Below are 17748 nucleotides of genomic sequence, written 5' to 3'. Positions count from 1 at the left end.
AACACATTTATATCAAACTATGTTTTATTTATCATATCACTTCTTGACAGTGATGACATAAGTCAAGAAATTTCAATCTTATTTCTTTCATACAAATAGACTTCATGATAAGGTATCTGTGATTCTTAATCTGCACAGAATGAAAACGTGTGATAATCAGATAAATAAATCCCCTAGCCTTGACGTCTAAATTTAATTTGAAAATATATATAATATAAGAAGGCCCCCAAGGTAGGGCCCAAAAAGCTCTTTTTTTGTGGAATAACATTCTAGCAAACATGGTAGCAAAGTTTGTCGGTTTGCGCGTGGAACACCCTGTATATATGCGTATCAGACACTCGGTCGAAAAAAGTCAGCATCAGGGCCGGTTAACTGTTAGGTGGAACCTTCCTCTACTCGAAGGAAACTCATCGTGTTCTACTTTTTTTCTTTCCCTCCTTTGCTGACCCTTCAGCTGGATCACAAGCGGTGCTCAGTCTCGGTCACCGAGACTCCACCATGATACAGCTTGGTCAACTTTATTACATCTTAAAAAAGAAAGGGAACATTATTGAATTTCGACTACCGAAACATTTCTTAACCTTCGAATAGTAGTGGCCAGGTCAATAATGACCCCGATCTATGAGACTGAAAATTAGGAATTAAAATTTTCAAACGAAAGAGGGGATATAACATTTATGAAATTAAAACAAAACATTTAATGAAAATAATATATTACATTACAGATCATTTTATAAAATGAGTAATAATATCTGACCAACATTTATGTTCAAGTTAAACTGACATTATATGTCAAGATAATTTTTCAAAAATAATTTTCATTCTTTTTTTCTCAATTACATGAACAAATATGAGATTCATAACTGAACAATTTCTATTGTAGGTAATGACATTTTTTCTAATTCGTTAACTACATGGAATACTCTGTATTTTGCTTCGGCGATTAAGTCTGGTGTAAATGTTTTAACCGTCATGGCCATGCTCTTGAAAAACGATAAAACTGGGTCGCAATCTTCGATCATCTGTTCATCAGTATCTCCTAGTGGGTCCTTTGCTTCAGGAACACTTTCCTCTAATTCCAAGAATTCGTTTGTATCATCTTTCTGCCTTTTCCTTAGGATATTTATTGTATGTAGTTTTCTTTTTCTCGAAGAAAAACTATTATTTTGTAAATCTGATTCTGTTGATGTACTTTCTGTGTCAGTACTGCTGATATACAAAAATTCTGGCGAATAACCCGTTCTGTGGGTATTGACAACAACATTTTTTTCTATAATTTTTCTGTTATTGTACTCTTACAATAATGTACACTCCTAATCAACTGAGGCTTCCCTAGGGAAAATGGTGATACGCGGAGTTTTCACGCACAGGCGTGTGTGGCCCGATCACTTGCGTGTAAACGTTTACGTGGTAAAGTTTGAATTTATATTATTATCTAAATTACATTTAACATTAATATCGTCAAAATTAGAATTCTGACCATTTCTGCTTCCCCTATATCGCCATTATTCCTAGGAAAGTCTAGGATAGAATCCTAGAGAGTATAGGATCTATATTTAGAATTTTTACTACGCGTAAAAAATACTTGCCTGCTTTTTATATATGCTTCATTGAAAAAATCTAAGTACTGCTGTATTGAAAAGTTTAATTGCGATCTGGATTCAACATCTAGATTGTGTTTACCTTGTTTGCTTTTTACAAATGTGTCTCTCAAACTTCGCCATCTTTTTCTACAGTCCGTAGCTGAAATAAATAGATAATATATTGTTTTACAGATGTTGTAGCATAAACTTTTACTTCCAAATTTTTAGACTTTTCTGAAATTATTCATTAGAGACATTTAATTTAGAAGTTAGTTCGACGCCATTTTATGTATAATTTGATTGGTTTGCAAAAACAAGCATCAAACTAGATATACGTAGTGTGGGATTTTTGGCGCATGCGTACTAGGAGCGTCTAATGACACGAGAGAATAACGCAATCTGATTGGACGCGCCCCACCTTCGCTCACACGTACTTTCGGTCGTGACGTGTGTGTAGTATCCCCTCTTGTCCCTGTGCCGTCCCGCGAGACTTCTTGTCATCGGTGTACAGTATTGTGCAGAGATGAGGAAATGACGAGCGGAAGGAATGTGGGTACGATTGGTCATAGTCGGTAAGACGATACTGTCACATACTGACAGTACACGGCCACGGACGCATATTTTGGTGAGGGGGCAACTTTTCTACAAATTCCCCAAAATTTCAAATACCTATTAAAGAATGTTTACCTGATCTGTTCACTCTGCTTGATATTTCCTTCCAAACAATTTTTCTGGTTTCGTAACAACTAAATTTTATGTCACTTCTATCATAAAGGACAGGGTAATTTTTTATATTTTCGATCAGTATAATATCCTCTCTGTAAGAAAAGTTAAATTTTCTTCCCATTTTTTATTACACTTTGTAAAATTGTTCAGAGTACACTTGCTTTTGATTCGTGATTGCAACTAAAGCTGGCGATAACCAAACGCGTACGTATAACCTAACCTAACGCCACGCAACGCCATTCCACGCAACGCGACGCCACGCTACTTCACGCTACGCATGAAATTGTGCTTTCTCTTATGTTGGTATAACTGTGTAACGTATGTGTCGAACGCATGCGTCGTAAGAACCCATGGACGGACTGAAAGCCCCACTTTGATGGCGTCAAAGAGAGAGGCAAAGCGGCCATATTACTAAGGTAAAAGGGTACACATAGCTGGATAATTATTTTTATGTACACTTCATGACGAAATATTTTCAAAAACATTTTTAAAATGAGGATCGTTTCTTGTTGTGTAATTAATAACTAAAAAAAAGAAAGTTTGGACTTTATGGGGCGCGAACCTACGTCAGGTAGAAACAGTGCATTGAAAGGTTTAAATTGTTTATTATTTGAATTGACTGAAGGCACGACAATATTTCATTCCGAAAGTGAATAATATTTGTGTAAAATAGTTCTCGTATTTTTGCAACAAATTGTAATTGAAATGTTATTTGTCATCATTTTTTTTATCATTGAACAGATTGTACCTGCTATGCAGCAAACTGGCACGTCCGTGCGTGTTTCTTATAACATTCATCCTTGTTACTTCATACTTTGCTTTTTTACCGAAGATGTTTTTTTTTTTTCATTTTCAAAGTTGCTCAATATATTACCGACGTAAAACAGTTAACTGTTTTACGTGACAACTGATGTGCCTTCCAAGAATCCGTGCAAAAGATGCCAAACTTTTCTCTGAAAAAATAAATATAGAGAGAAAAACATAATATATCAACGCAATCAAGATTTCTTTATTTTTCAGATTTTTAGAATGCAACTGCTTTTATTATTGGACTTATGCTAACTGTATTTTTGTTTCATGAAAGTTATCTGTGTATTCGTGTCTTTTTTCCCCCACCTTTGATCTTTTATACATACGATACTGAAAGAAAAAATATCATTTTAATAAAAAGGAGAATTTCTTTTTTGGCTGTTCATAAAATATACGTTATAGACATTTATTAACTCTCTGACGACGGATCATGCAAAGAGCCCCAAATATTCAATTGTATTTCATATAATTATATTGATGAGAATGAAGGAATTTTCAGTTTCAATATTTCAATGATACGCGGGAACACGCGTTTGCGCGAGTGATGCGCAGTATGGGATTTATAGCGCATGCGCACTAAGAAAGTATTAGGAGCGTTTCAGTGACGCACCTATGTTTTTTAAACGTGAAGGTATCATTGGTCCCCAGAAATGTTAAGGAGAAGAGAAAGTTTTAATTTAAGTAACACTTCATAATTTACGATAGCGTTGCTGTGATTGCGTGTCGAGGTGATTTGTAAATGAAGCACGATATAACGGAAGTAACTATTCGCTCAAGCGTATCCTGAACTGTGTTGAAACAAGTTAGCTGATTATAAGGATGGTTACAAAATAAACCAGTTCTTCGAATAAAGATTATTTTAACTTTAATCAACTTACGTAGCATAATATCGTTAGTATTTAGAATTTTGATATTAAATATGGATAGAAAAAATTTGTATCACACCCTGGAAATACTCTGATCATAGTTATGTAATACAAAAGAAACGACGAAGAAGTTGTAAATGATTAAAAATTGTCGTGATCGATGCATGATCACAGTCCAATTAGAATAATTAGAATTTATATCATAAATCAAAAAACACAACTAAAATTTATAAACTGCAAATGATGTGAAATACAAAATTAAATTAAAATTAGGGCTCTCTTCATGGTCCGTCGTGATCACGCAAAAGAAACAAGCACTTTTATTAACGAACGATGAATACGAAAGGCGAAGCATGGTTTATAAGCAAAAATAAATGTAGCATATGTAAGATCGTGTCCAATTTCCTGTTGCAGGTAATATCAAAGTCCACGCGTCACTTCCGTCAAGCCCAGAAGTTGCCGAGGTAAAACGGCAGTTTATAAAAACCGGTAAGTGCATCGCTTAAGTTCATGAAGAATGCAAAACTGCTGGCGTTGCATGAATTCTCTGTATGTATGCGAAAGTTTAGCGGAGGCCTGTGCATGTACGCAGGGAACGAAGCCAGCCAGAATAATCTGAGTTTATCGATCGACTCTTAGTTGCCAACTTGGCAACGGCAAACTCCCGGAATTACGAATGAAATATTCTACATAGCAAAACGGCTAGCAAATCAGTTGTGCTTTCCTACCTTTACCAATCAGGATATAAAGAATTCCATTTATAACCGTTTTCCGTTTCAACTATCGCTTTGCTAATGTCTATCTCAAATTTATTTCATGAAAAACGGAAAGCGTTAGAAATGAATTAGGCTCGGTCATTTTAGGATTAAGAAAATATTCTTCTATAAATTATTGTCTCTTGTACGACTTTATAGAGGTGGGTCACGATTGACCTGGCCACCGCTGTTCAAGGGTTAAGTCCGTAAGTATTATAAGAATGTTGGGTCACTTTTGTCAAGGTTTATGAGAGGAATTCTTAATACTATCGCGGTCATTTATGATTCTTTTTCTGTTCACCGCTGTCGAGAGTGTCAAAATTGACGGTGAAACAAGCAATATTTTCTTAATGTTTAATTTGCATACATCTCCATGTTATGAAAATTGTTGGAAATAATTTAATATTCCAGTATAATAATCTCTGGTTCATACTGCGGTACTAATGAAAACATATTTTCATGATAAAAAAATTTCAGACTAATCATACAAATTTCTCAAATTAATATCATTGAAAATTGGTGGGGAAACTTTGTTAGAACAGTACCTATGTACCTATATTCAAAATTTAAAGCCCCTAAATCATACATAAGGTTAACAGTGATTCAACTTCGTTATCTGAGAGCTTACGACAGTGATATGAAATAAATATTGAAATTGTGTAATTACTAAATATAAAGATATTAATGTAACGTAGCATGATTTTGTGTCTGGCTGAACGAAGAGAAACGAATTTGAGAATCACTGATCCCAATAGCAGAAGTGCATCAATAGGGGCCATGAAAAGCAAAGGGGGTTCTGGGAAGGGTCAAAAGGGTTGCACACCAGGCAGGCAAGATTTTTTTTTCCGATAGGGGCCGTAAGATGGTCAAAATCGTAGTGGCTGTTATTACGGAAAGTAAGCTGAGTTGTCGTTTGGGTACATTTTATAACCCTCCAAATCAAAATAAGTATTTGTTACATGGTATGATTTGGTAATTTTTAATTAAAGTTTAAAGTGAAAATGAAAATAAATTTAAATATTTCAAGTATTGTATTTCTAAATTAAAAGAGTTAAATATATAAAATTCTATTTTTATTGAATTAAAATTAGAAATGAAATGTTGATCAATTTTATTGATTTTAATATTCGATCAGTCCTCTTGGCTTACGGTATCTGAACTCACCAGGGAAACTTCGAAGGGGGGGGGGGTCAGATGTTGATTTGGGGATCATGAATCACTTTTCGGCTATCAGATATGTATTCTTTTATCAAGTTGAGCCAATCCAGCGACAGCGGAATGAAATAAGCTGGGGGGAAATTATGAGAAAATCGATACGTGAAACTGCATTTTCCATTCAACAAACAGGAAAACGTGAAACGAATAAACGGTGCAAATTTTCTGTCAACGAAAAGTGGAGACAAATAATTGTATAATTTTTAAAATTATTATTATTAGAAATAATTTTAGAATCTTAAAATTTTTTAATTCTGCAATTTATATCGATCATAGCTTCACAGCGTTGCTTTAATTCTACAAAAGAAAATGACTATGAAACAGATAAAAGAGCCTAATTAAAACGTATATAAACAATGTTTGTTAATTTAATGTAAATAGTAAGCAGCGGAAGTGAGTTTCAGGATTTGCATGGAGTATTATCGGTGGTTAGTGCATACAATTTTGTATGAAATAGGTGAATAGAAGAAGAGAAAAAAAAGAACCAAGGAAAAAAGATAGAGAATAGATGAATTGCAATTGAATGCACTACTCTGAAATACAATAGGACATTGCTTAGTAAACAGTGATACTCATCTATTCAACGGAAGGAGAATAATTGAAACGATAAAAATCAGGTTTTTTTACCTTTTTTTGTAGTGAAAGTTTCGCTTTGCATTTGCAACGCGTCAACAATTACCATATCGATGATTACGAGCTAATTGTGAAAATTTTAATTCAATTCTAGTAAAAACTTTCATTGAATTGTATTTTTCACCGTTCAAACTTCGTTACTTATCTTATTTTTCAATATAAACAGAATAAAGATATGGTTTCCGGGGATCGGCTTATGATAAGAGTCTGATTTCGAATCGGTTAAAAAATTGTTATTTGAAACGAAAATCAGTATTTGGTAATAACGACCAATAATTTTTCACGTTATTGGGTTTGGAAATCAAAATCTTATACCATTAATTGTGTTTTGTAACAAATTGAGGATAGATATTAATCAAGGAATTATTAACCTGTACGATAGTACTCTATTCTAAAATTAATGTCTGTTAAAAAATTTTATTCGCATAATTATATACTAAAAAAGAAAAAAAATTCGAGCTAAAATTATCATTCGTTCAAAACATGTTAATTTTTGTTATTTTAGAGATATTTTCTCAATTGGCATATTTTATACTGGTATACGTATACGTGTACGCAAGCACGTGTTATCTATAATTTGCATTTCAGAGAAATATTTTTTTGTTGATTCTTTTCGTGACGCCAGTATAAATTGGTTGAGAACCTTTATTCGTGCAGACGATTCGTATTCGGGACGCAGCTGCAAACGTTTGCGCAGCCGAGAACGCGCAGATTGTGATCATGTGACTGATGGTCATGGTAGGAATCGGAGTCAGCCAATGAAATCGCGCGTACTATCCCCGCTCGAGGCTGCGTGAACAAAGAGACAAAGCTACTTCGTTTGCGTCGACGCTCGCTGCTACTAGAAAGTCGTTGGCAATCGGTGGGTGCGGTCGTCCGGCGAGTCGGAAAGACGCTCGTGGGTTTAGGTTTCGCGAGAAAGTTGTATTGTGGTTATAAAGGTGTACGGAGTGAAACGGCGTGGGAGAGTCATCGATTTTCGTAATTCATGATCTCGGCGATTTTCACTAAAATTTGGGAGAAACGATTCGGAACGAGCTAACGGCAGAAAGAAAAAAATTAATTAGATACCATCCCGATATTCCTGACTCATAACGGATTATATCCAGCCGTTACTTTAGTGAAAGATTCTGACAAACTTGCAAAATTTTCTTTCGTAAAAGACCGTTTGCGGTACAACAAAACGTTATTCAATATATCAGCAGAAGAATAATCGGAGCAAGGGCCGAATTTTTCGTCGCGCTGGATCATCGACGAGGAAATATTCACCGTGATCATACGACGTGGCGTCGCCGCCATTTTGTGAAGACTCCAGTGCGCGTCCCACGAACAACAACGGCCTCATTCGTGCTGTGACCTTTTCGAATCACGGAAGAAACGGAGGAGGAAGCGGATCGGTGTAACATCGATCAAAATAATTGTATTATATATCATTCGTCCTGGGTCACATCGCATAGCAACCATGAGACTGGAAATCGTGTCAGCGGCGGATTTTTTGGTGCATCTACTGCGTCTGCAGACAGGCCAGCTATCTGAACGACAGCTGGAGATGTTCAAATCATCATTGACGGAGGTTCTACGACACCGTTACAGGGACCACTGGTTTCCAGATCGTCCGAATCGTGGTTCCGGTTACCGTTGCATACGTATCAACGGTAAAATGGATCCGGTTATCGCGCAAGCAGGTGCGAATGTCGGTCTGTTACCGACGGTACTGCACAGTTTGTTCCCGAGCGAGCTGACCATGTGGATCGATCCGTCGGAAGTCTCGTACAGAATCGGAGAGAACGGATCCATTTGTGTTTTGTACGAGCGCACGGAACCGGACCCGGAAGAGTTCCAGCAGCACCAGCACCAACACCAACATCAACACCAACATCCACATCATCAACACCATCAACAACAGCAGCAACAGCAATTCGAAAGTTGTAAAGACTCGTTATTGCTGGAACACTCGCAGTTCAGCGAGCAAATCGCTGCGTTCGTTTCCAGTTGAAGCTTTCTCGTCGATACGAGTTCATCGATGCGACGGCGCTAGCGTCTCGCTTCGTTTCCATTGGACGTGCATCACGCTCTCGGACTGATCAAAGCACACACGTTTTTATTTTTTTTTCGTGATATATGTGATTGCGATTTTTTTCTGGTCAGGTGAAAGTTTGACTCGTGCATGAACGCGCAAGTGCTACTCTGTTTCGTGTGTCTCGATAGAAGATCCGGCTTTGATCGTTTCCAAGGAAACAGCAGCCGACGAGGCGACCGGAAAAGTGAGAAAGAAAAATGGGCAAACTCCGGTGGAGCTATGTCAGCCCGACAAATTGATCTCAGCCCCCCCTCTCCACCTACGTACTTCCGTTAATCCTGGAAGGAAGCTACCCCTGGGGTGGGGAACAACGAACCAGTCTGACCCCTCCCCTCTGGTCTCGAGAGAGGAAAAAGCAAAACGAGCCTCTCTCTCTCCCCCTTGAGAAGAATTCAACTCCAGCAACGTGTTTTATCGTCACAAAATCTTTTTTCTTCCACGAAGTCTCTTGGTACGTTCTCCCCTCCTACGGCGAAGAGGAATAAAAATCGAGCAACATCCGCGCTGGCATTCTCTCTTCTCGTCAAGGATTTGTTTTCTCCCTAACCTCGCATTATCAATGCAAATTACCACCGAGCCACACGCAACCATCCGACAACATTTTGAACGGTTCGAGAACAAGAGGAAGAAGAATAGAAGAAATAACCACCTATCGATGTATCTTTCACAAAATTCTTTTTGGAGTATTTTTTCATACGACGCTTGCTATTGGTATAATCATGGCCACCCGTTCTTGGATCGTCCATCAGAGCATCAGTTTTATTGGTCGTTGGCCAGTCGAGCGGTTCTCAAGCCCGGCCCACACATGTTACACTTCATAGGTACTCTCCTCCGATCACAAGAAGCCGTCTCGCGAGTTCTTGCGATCGGAGGACACGGTACAACCTTCAAATAAAACGCGTGAGTTTATATGTACATATATGTAGGTATTATATATGTGAAAAAGACGATGTATAACGTGTAAGCGTTACGAGAGCGAGGCTTACGCTTATATGTCGTGTCGAATTGTATATTATCTGTTTTCTGTGAGCAGAGAGAGATTGCAAGCGAGACATAGCGTGTGTGTGCGAGAAAAAGAGAGAGTTGAAGATAGAAGGAGATGTGATTGTGAGGGAGAAAGACATAACCAACATATATGAAGTAAACAACTGTGATTTTCTTCGCATGAAGGGAGAGGGAGTGGTTTCGTGCATGTACCATATTAATTATCTTTTCTGGTGTTTCGAACGTGACGAAGAGCGAAGAATGAATGTTAGTACGAATGAGGAATAAGCAACAGTGAATTTCATCGCGTAGCTATCTATCTTACCCACGAATTTGCACTTTGACAATAACCTTATCGAATCGGCTGTCATTTTGCAATTATTTAATTTTTTCTTTTTTTTCTTTTTTTCAATGTTTACTTAAACAATTTCATTAATAGATATATCCTTCTTTACTCGTTGCAATATGTGTACGATGCAATAGAAATCTATAAGTATGCGAATTGAAGGATACAGATAATTACGTTGTAGTTTGCAAACTTAAACGTTGCTTTCAAGGGAAAAAAGGGAGCGCGATTTTATTCGTACTTTGCACAATTGTAAAGGATACCACAGGTAATAATTTTGCAAAATTATAGCGCTCGTTTCATCAAAATAAAGAAGAAGCTCGTTATTTTATTTTTTTTAAATAATAACTATATTCAGGCAACAATCGGTAAAAAAAAAAAAAAACTACATTTTGCGGGATTCGATCTCGCGAATCGCGGTTCAGTAATTCTAGTACTTTTCCATTAATCTAAAATGAATTGCTTATTTCGATCAAATTCGAACGTTTATTATTGTAGAGAAGACCGCGCTATGATATTGCAAATGTCTTTTATAATTTTGCAAACTTAAAGGATCCTGCGTTTCCCTCTTATGCACGTATATGTATATGTAGATTGTACCGTTCTTCAAGTTTCTCCGGTGGCGTGTCTGGTTTACACGTTAACAAAGATACCATCATCGGTAAGTCATTTCTTTTATTTTTATTTTTTCTCGTAATATATTCGCTTCTTAGTAAGCTTTGAATCATGGTGCGTAAGTGGTGTGCCGTTCGTCTGAGGTGACAATACTGAACCGTGTACAAGTGTCGTGTGAATATAATATTAAAAAAAAAAGAAAAAGAAAAGAAGTAAATAAAGAGAAAATGGAAACAGGGGAGGTACTTGTCGAATCAGGAAGCTATGTATGTAGCGATTATATAGAAAAACCGTGTCTGTGATTATGCTAAAAGTAGAGAGACAATATGAACAATCTCTAATTACGCGAACGACCTAATTAGAGGCGCGTGTATTCGTGAAACATAACACGCGTACACGTGTCTGTATATTCCTGATATGTATAAATATGTTTATATCAATGAGTATGGGTGGCAATTTTAAACGAATTTTTAGATTAATTTCTTTTCTTCTAACGAACAATCTTTTGTATATGAATATTATTTACACTTTTTAAAAATAAGATTTAATCCTTTCAATTTAGTTCTTCGATATTCAAATAACAGTTGCAATATAACGATACTATACGATAAGTCGTTCGATTAAAATTGCTAAATATACTCAACTCGAGATAGAAAAAAAAAGAAAAAAGGAAAGAAAGAGAAACCTGTATTCGCTGTTTTCATTTGGAAGATCGACCGCTGAAAAATCTGTCGAAAGTAAGACAAGAAAGAGGAGAAAGTGTGAGAGTCGAACGGCGACATGGATAATATCTCGTACACCATAATATACAGTCCTTCAAACTATATGTATGTTGCAATAAAACAGGAAAGTTTCAAGATTCAAGGTTTCAAGAATCGAATTTTAAAATATCCAAATTTAAATTTTAGGCTTCTACGATTCGAATTCTAAAATTTCAATATTCAAATTTTACTTTTCCAAAGTTCAATTTCTAATGGTTCAAAATTTTAAATAAATCTCTGGCGGTGAAGCCGATTTTCCTTCGCTTTTTACTGTGACATTCATAAATAACGTAGCCTGTAAAAGTTACAAAGATGTTCCTTTCTTTTAAATTCTCCTTTGTTTCGACGCCATCGGAAAATCGAAATTTCAAACAAAATAAAAGATCCGCAGCGAGACAAATTTGCGAGAATGAAGGGCGAAAGAAGTGCAAAACATTGTTTCACGAGTGAATTGTAATTACTATATATACATATATATGTATATGTATACATACATAAACATATATTATATATACATATAATTATAAATATATATATCTTGTAACTATACATAGAGTTCTTCAGGAAGAATTTGTACAAACCCGCTGGAACAAGGCACCAGCAAGTCTGTGATTTTAGCTTGGTTAATTCAGTATTTTTTTAAATAAAACGAGACAAAATCAAGATAAACGATAAAAAAAAAAAAAAATAATAAAGATGAAGAAAGGCAAGATTCGAAAGTTCTGCATGAGGAACAAGCATATATTGGGTATGGTTGTTTACTGTGTTCATATGGGAGGGATGCTTGTGGGAGAAAGGGGAGGGAATATTGCAAATTGCAGACGGAATGATATAATTATTGCGTGTATATTTGATAAAGTTATTTGTATAAAAAAAGGAATACTAATCACTTGCACGCTGCGTTGCAAACGAAGAATTTTAAAAGCGTTGTCTATCACAGATTTTTGATAAAAATTGTAAATATGGTATTTAATGCGATGCGTTTCAATCGTAAGTTAAGCCGTGCAAATACGAGAAGCGAGAATATAACTTTTTTTTCTTTCTGTTCAGTTGTAAGTGAAAAACAGAATGTTTATTTCAATTTTCAACAAATATATATATATATACATATCTCTTATTTAATACATTTTGCATAGTTGGTAATTAGAAGGATAGATAAATTATTTAAATAATTTAAATAATTTTGAAAATCAATTAAAATTTTCATTTGTACATTTCAAACAAAATTTGAACACCATTTCAGTGTTTCAAAATTAAAATTGGGATTCTGTCCATCTCATGGGGGTCTGCCATCCAAGGGTTAATAGGGTTTCGAATATTCTAATTACCGAAATTGAATATTTGAAATATTCAGTACAATCTTACACTTTTAACATTGAGAATATTCAAATTATCCAAATCGAATATTCAGATTTTTTCAAATGTGATTTTCCAACTATCCAAAATTTTCATTTAATTAATTCATCGACTTTACAAGTATCGCTTTGCGTAAGTGCACGTTAAAAATGTCTAATTACGATAATGAAATTGCAAGTTGAATTTGTACAAATTTTTACGGGATAGTTACTTCCGTTGGCATTTTCCATAGGGCGCGTGTGTTCCCTCCGCTTTCGATCGTAAAAATGAGAACGTAAGAGAGTTTGAAATTTGTAGACGAATCGTAAACATTTAAGCGTACATGCCGTGTGTCTTTCTTTTCCGTGAACATTATTATTCTTGTTGGGACACCAGGAAGGAGAATGCACGAGAAAGGAGGGTATGATTTTTCGATGATGAAGAAAAATAGAAGAAAAAAAAAATAAGGAATTTTTCCGTGAGCGTGTAAGCGAGATGATAGAGAGTATGGGAGAGAGAGATGATGAGGGTGAAGAAACAAAAGATAAATAAAGAAACAGAGGGATGGACAGGAAGAGAGCGTGAGAGACCCGGCAGGGGTGCTCGACTCGGGTATATTTAAGGCCGTGGGTCCCATCGTGGTAATATTATTGTGATGCCGAATTATTGTAGTGATTTTAATACGCAGTCGAGCTAGAGAGATAAAAATGAATACACTGACCCAAGGTCATCGAGATCCGAATTCGGCGACCCTGTTGGATAGTGCACAAGATATAACATTCGTTCATACACATATACACGTACACATGGCAAATTAACCCTTTATTGGAATTGATAATTTTTCAGAAGTGATAATAAACATTTGCAAGATTTATTTGGTGAAAAAACAAAAAGAGCAAAATTGAATCATTTACAATAAATATTGAACATCGGAGTCCTAAGTCAGTACAGAATATTGGGGCTTTCTCCATGGTCCGCCGGCGGAGGGTTGAAGAATTCTCGATCATTGAGGGGTTAATTTTCATTGGAATTTTGTATCATAAATGAAATTGATTTTATCGATGTATACACGTACAAAAACACATTGCACACACACAGACACAAACAACAAATTGACGAAGATACATAGACCAGACATGAGAAAACATAGAACATACACTCTCGAATCTGTAGACTGTAGGTTTACTATTAATTATTATGGATTATAATTATTATATCTATTATATCAATGTATAATTATATTTAGTTTATAGGTTACTATGTCTATCATTTCCCGCTTGTATATATGCCGTGAGCTCGAAAAAATTCAAACTTTATCGAAAGAAAAATCTATAATTTTTTCGACTTTTTTTGTACAGAAATAATAAAAACAAAAAGGCCTCGTGCTTATGAAATTTCATGAATACAAAATAATCGTGTCATGTGATTCCTGATTTTATACGTCCGAAATCCTAAATACCATCTCCTTTTTTTTATATTCGTATTGCGTACCAGTATTGCGTTCTCTCAAACAACAGTGTCAAATAAGATATTAAAAGAAACTAAATTAGAAAGAAAAGGAATCTTCGTTGTCAAAATTCATGTAACGAAAGTGCAATGTAATCAGTCCATTTTGTAAAAAATTTAAAGTAAATTTTGTGATTATTCTTGCAATAAATATTAGTCTATGAAGTTTAATGTATTAATTTAAATAGTAAGGATTTGATCTCAATAATTATTAATAACAATAAAATTAGTAACATTGAGACATTGATGAAAATTTCAAGGAATTGAAGGTTTTGTATAAATAGCTAAATATAACTGATTAATACCTCTTATTAATGATAAATACGAAATTATTACACTTAATTTCTTATAGTTATTATTCATTTAAAATATAAAAATAAAATCGTTTGGTTCAATTTTACCAGTTTCATTGCACTAAAACAGTACAAGAAATTCATTGTATTTGATAATTTATAATTATCAAAAATAATAAAAGAAACGAAGATTTCTCATACAAAATGGTAGGATTAAAGCTATCAATATGAGTTTATTCTTCTTTAGTTCATAAAGAACACTAATTGATACGATTTATTAGTGTAGTTGGAAGTATCAATAGAACTTTCATTGCATAATGTATTAAAAAATTATAATTCCTTTCTGCTACGTTTGCGTAAAGAGTATAAAAAATAGCGAAATGTATTTAGAAAATGTTTTTTAAGTACAATTGAATCTGTGGAAAATAAAAGATTAGTTAAATATATCATGAAATAATCAATTGCTTTGTTTTTATTAGATTCTTACATATAATCACGTGGCGCAACCATAATAATTGTCTTACACCACCATTTTTCATGGGGAAGCCTGATTTGATCGCGGGTGTATCAGGTTTAACAGCCTACCTTGATCTTTTCTATCGGCTAGTATCGGTGGACGCCGAATGTAATATACAATCTGATTGGTCGCGTACTTTCGGTCGTAACCTATGATTGGTCGAAGCGGTCACATGTACTAATCCGGCTCGTATAGAAGTAGGGGACCAGTCGACGCATGCGTAGTATCCCATCTTGTTCCTGTGCCGTCTCGCGAGATTTCTTGTCATCGATGAACAATACTTGTAATCTTCTGTTGTTCAGGTGATCCACTTTTCGTATATTTCGTACGAGGATCGTTTTTTCAAGTTCACCTAAAATATTTTATGTCTTCCATATTGTTAATAATATGGATTTCTTTGACAGGTATCGTACACTGTTTGTCGATTCCTCGTCAAGTTTTCAAATAACGGCTTTCAGTGTTACATTAAGTCAAGCGTTCTAGTCATTGCTTTCTATCGATACTCGAATCATGTCCGTGCGGAATCTCGTTTTGATCAACGAGTTTTTGCTTTGTTCGATCGCGAACGTGGTTATCCGTTATCAAAGGCACGTTTGCGGGGGGATCACGGAACGAATACACATGCTAATGAATGTATGTATTGAGAATTGGCCGCGAAGTTAACAGGCATTAGATACTTGGTCGACTGGCTAATCGTCGATGATCGATAAATGGAGCGAGTTGAACTGGTTCCACGGTAACGATACTTATTGCCATGACCGATGCCTGCTACTGCTAGGAGAAAGGGTATCGAGTCTTACCATCATTGGCGTAACTAAAGAGCGAGTAGTGTGAGACTGGCTTTCTGAATAATGTGAACTGTCCTCTTACCATTTCAAAATTCTGAGGTTTAAGAATTGAGAAATTCTAGAATTCCAAAATTCCAAAACCCTAGAATTCTAAAATTTAAAAATTACGAAATTTAAAAAAAAATCCAAATCTTCAAAATTGCAGATTTTCACTATTCTAAAATTTTAGAATCCAAATCTTCAAAATTGCAAACTTCCAATATTCTAAAATTCTAGAATCCAAATCTTGGACTCTAGGTAAAAAAGTTCATTTACGCCAATGGCCACCGTTCGATACGATATTTTTCCAGTCGAAGCCGAGCTTTCAAGTTGAAGACCAGTCTCGATTCACCTCGAAAGGAGAGTGCATCGATCGGACATTAAACGTTATCTAGGCGAAAAAATGTATTCCCGTTTATAACTAGACGGATCCGTGGTGATTAAATATGCAAGTCTCTATGCAAACAAATTACTAAACTTGTTTTAAGTGACCCATCTCGTATAAAATCCATTCACGAACTATGTTTCTTATAAATTTAGGATCATGATCCTGTTGATACGTGTTTCAGATACTTAACCCTAGAATTTAAATTTAACTCCAAATTCATTTTTATCCTCATTTTTTAAATTCCATACCGTTTCTTTACATTAATTTTCTTTCGAAAATTTGAATGCCCAATTTTACACGATGCATCGTTGTAGACAGGGCCGCGCCTATAGTTTTTTGGGCCCTGGGCATATGGATATAATCATAATAGGAATTTAATCGTTAATCGTTGATTCAACTTTCGCCCGTCACTGCGAGTGTTAGCCTACACGAGGAGCAACCAAAATGGCGCGAACAAGAAGATCGATGCGGATAGGAACGGCAAGAGCGTATCACGGTATCCTCTTCTTTTTTATTCTTTCGCCTGAAATTAATTCACGACGGAAGAGGTTAAACTTGGTGAATAAGAAACGAAGGCGCACGGTTCAGCGAATCGTTCAAGAGCGTTGTTAAGATAAGATTTCATGGTTCGGGCCACGACGATGTGGGACAAATACAAGATGATGGTCTGGCGAACAGGAAAGGTTCGATGATGGAAATGACGAATTATTGTGCCGTCGAGGAAAAGGAGCTGTTAAGTGTGATGGAGAGAGGTTAGAAGAGAAAAGAGATGAAGGTGGTGGAAGAGAAGGAGGAGGCGACCGATGCTTGTCGTAGAGGTCAGCCTCGGTTGTTGCCCTGGCCCCCTGATACCGCTTGGCCCGCACGGTTACTGCTCCCTTTATTCCTTACAAGGACTGCTCCCGAACTTCGTTTCTCGCAACAGCTTTTAATCGCTACCTCTTCATACATTGTGCCGTTTCAGCAATCTAGCATGACAAAAATCAATTTTGCAACTGACACAGATAGAGTCAGGGACGTAAATAAATGGACACTGTTTAAAACAAAATATCAGAAATTAAAATTGGACGAAATGACTCGAGGTGTTTTGAGAAGGTATAAAAATTGGCACAGATTTGTGTCTGCTGAAATTACTTCATTTATGATGGAATCAGAATAAGAAATTGTTAGCACAATTGAAACATTTTACGTCCTGCTTACACGTCGAAGCGGGTTTCTTCGTTTATGTACCGTATGCGAACAATTGCAGAGTATCCAATTGACCTTCGTTTGTGGCTTGAACCGTTTCAGGAACGACAACTGCATAGAAATGCCAGGAAACATCCGCGATACGCCAATTAATCGTAGCCCGAACTACTTATTTTTAATGAGCAGAAATTAACGTCGCCTAGTGTACTCTCGTCGCGAATACAATGCATGATAGTTTCGCAAATGGAAATGTTTGCTGTTCATAATAGTGGGACACGGTCGGCGCACACTGGAAACCAAGCCACATTTCTTCCGTATTT

General features: G+C 35.9%; 3 protein-coding genes across 15 annotated transcripts in view; 2 read left to right on the top strand and 1 right to left on the bottom strand.

Annotated features, from left to right (window-relative positions):
• The window catches only part of Ipk1 (Inositol phosphate kinase 1), a 46531-nt gene that overhangs the window by 15602 nt on the left and 13181 nt on the right, over nucleotides 1-17748 (top strand). For 7 of the 12 annotated variants that reach the window (XM_034332683.2, XM_034332678.2, XM_034332675.2 and 4 more), the window contains one exon: nucleotides 4400-4474. The exons of 4 other annotated variants lie outside the window; for them this stretch is intronic. The gene's annotated coding sequence lies outside the window, so the exon portion shown is untranslated. Of the gene's footprint in view, nucleotides 1-2610; nucleotides 2726-4399; nucleotides 4475-17748 lie in introns of those variants that run through there. One more of the 12 variants, XM_034332682.2, reaches the window with a different exon arrangement.
• Nucleotides 741-2570, bottom strand: LOC117608097 (uncharacterized). Of its 2 annotated transcripts, none has more exons than XM_034332689.2 (3): nucleotides 2018-2245; nucleotides 1590-1743; nucleotides 741-1242 (listed from the first exon to the last, which is right to left on the bottom strand). In XM_034332689.2, the coding sequence occupies exons 1-3, from the start codon at nucleotides 2148-2150 to the stop codon at nucleotides 858-860; spliced, it is 672 nt and encodes a 223-aa protein (XP_034188580.2). In that variant the 5' UTR covers nucleotides 2151-2245; the 3' UTR covers nucleotides 741-857. The 2 variants fall into 2 exon arrangements, with proteins under 2 accessions (XP_034188580.2, XP_034188579.2); XM_034332688.2 differs by lacking the exon at nucleotides 2018-2245 and adding an exon at nucleotides 2271-2570 and having other exon boundaries at nucleotides 843-1242.
• LOC117608098 (protein BTG2) lies at nucleotides 7331-12069 on the top strand. The gene has a single exon (XM_034332690.2). It carries the CDS (start codon nucleotides 8051-8053, stop codon nucleotides 8582-8584), a length of 534 nt encoding a protein of 177 aa, XP_034188581.1. The 5' UTR covers nucleotides 7331-8050; the 3' UTR covers nucleotides 8585-12069.

The sequence above is a fragment of the Osmia lignaria genome, chromosome 3, assembly GCF_051020975.1.
Source record: "Osmia lignaria lignaria isolate PbOS001 chromosome 3, iyOsmLign1, whole genome shotgun sequence".
Classification (NCBI taxonomy): domain Eukaryota; kingdom Metazoa; phylum Arthropoda; class Insecta; order Hymenoptera; family Megachilidae; genus Osmia; species Osmia lignaria.
This window is presented reverse-complemented; position numbering and strand designations above follow the sequence as displayed.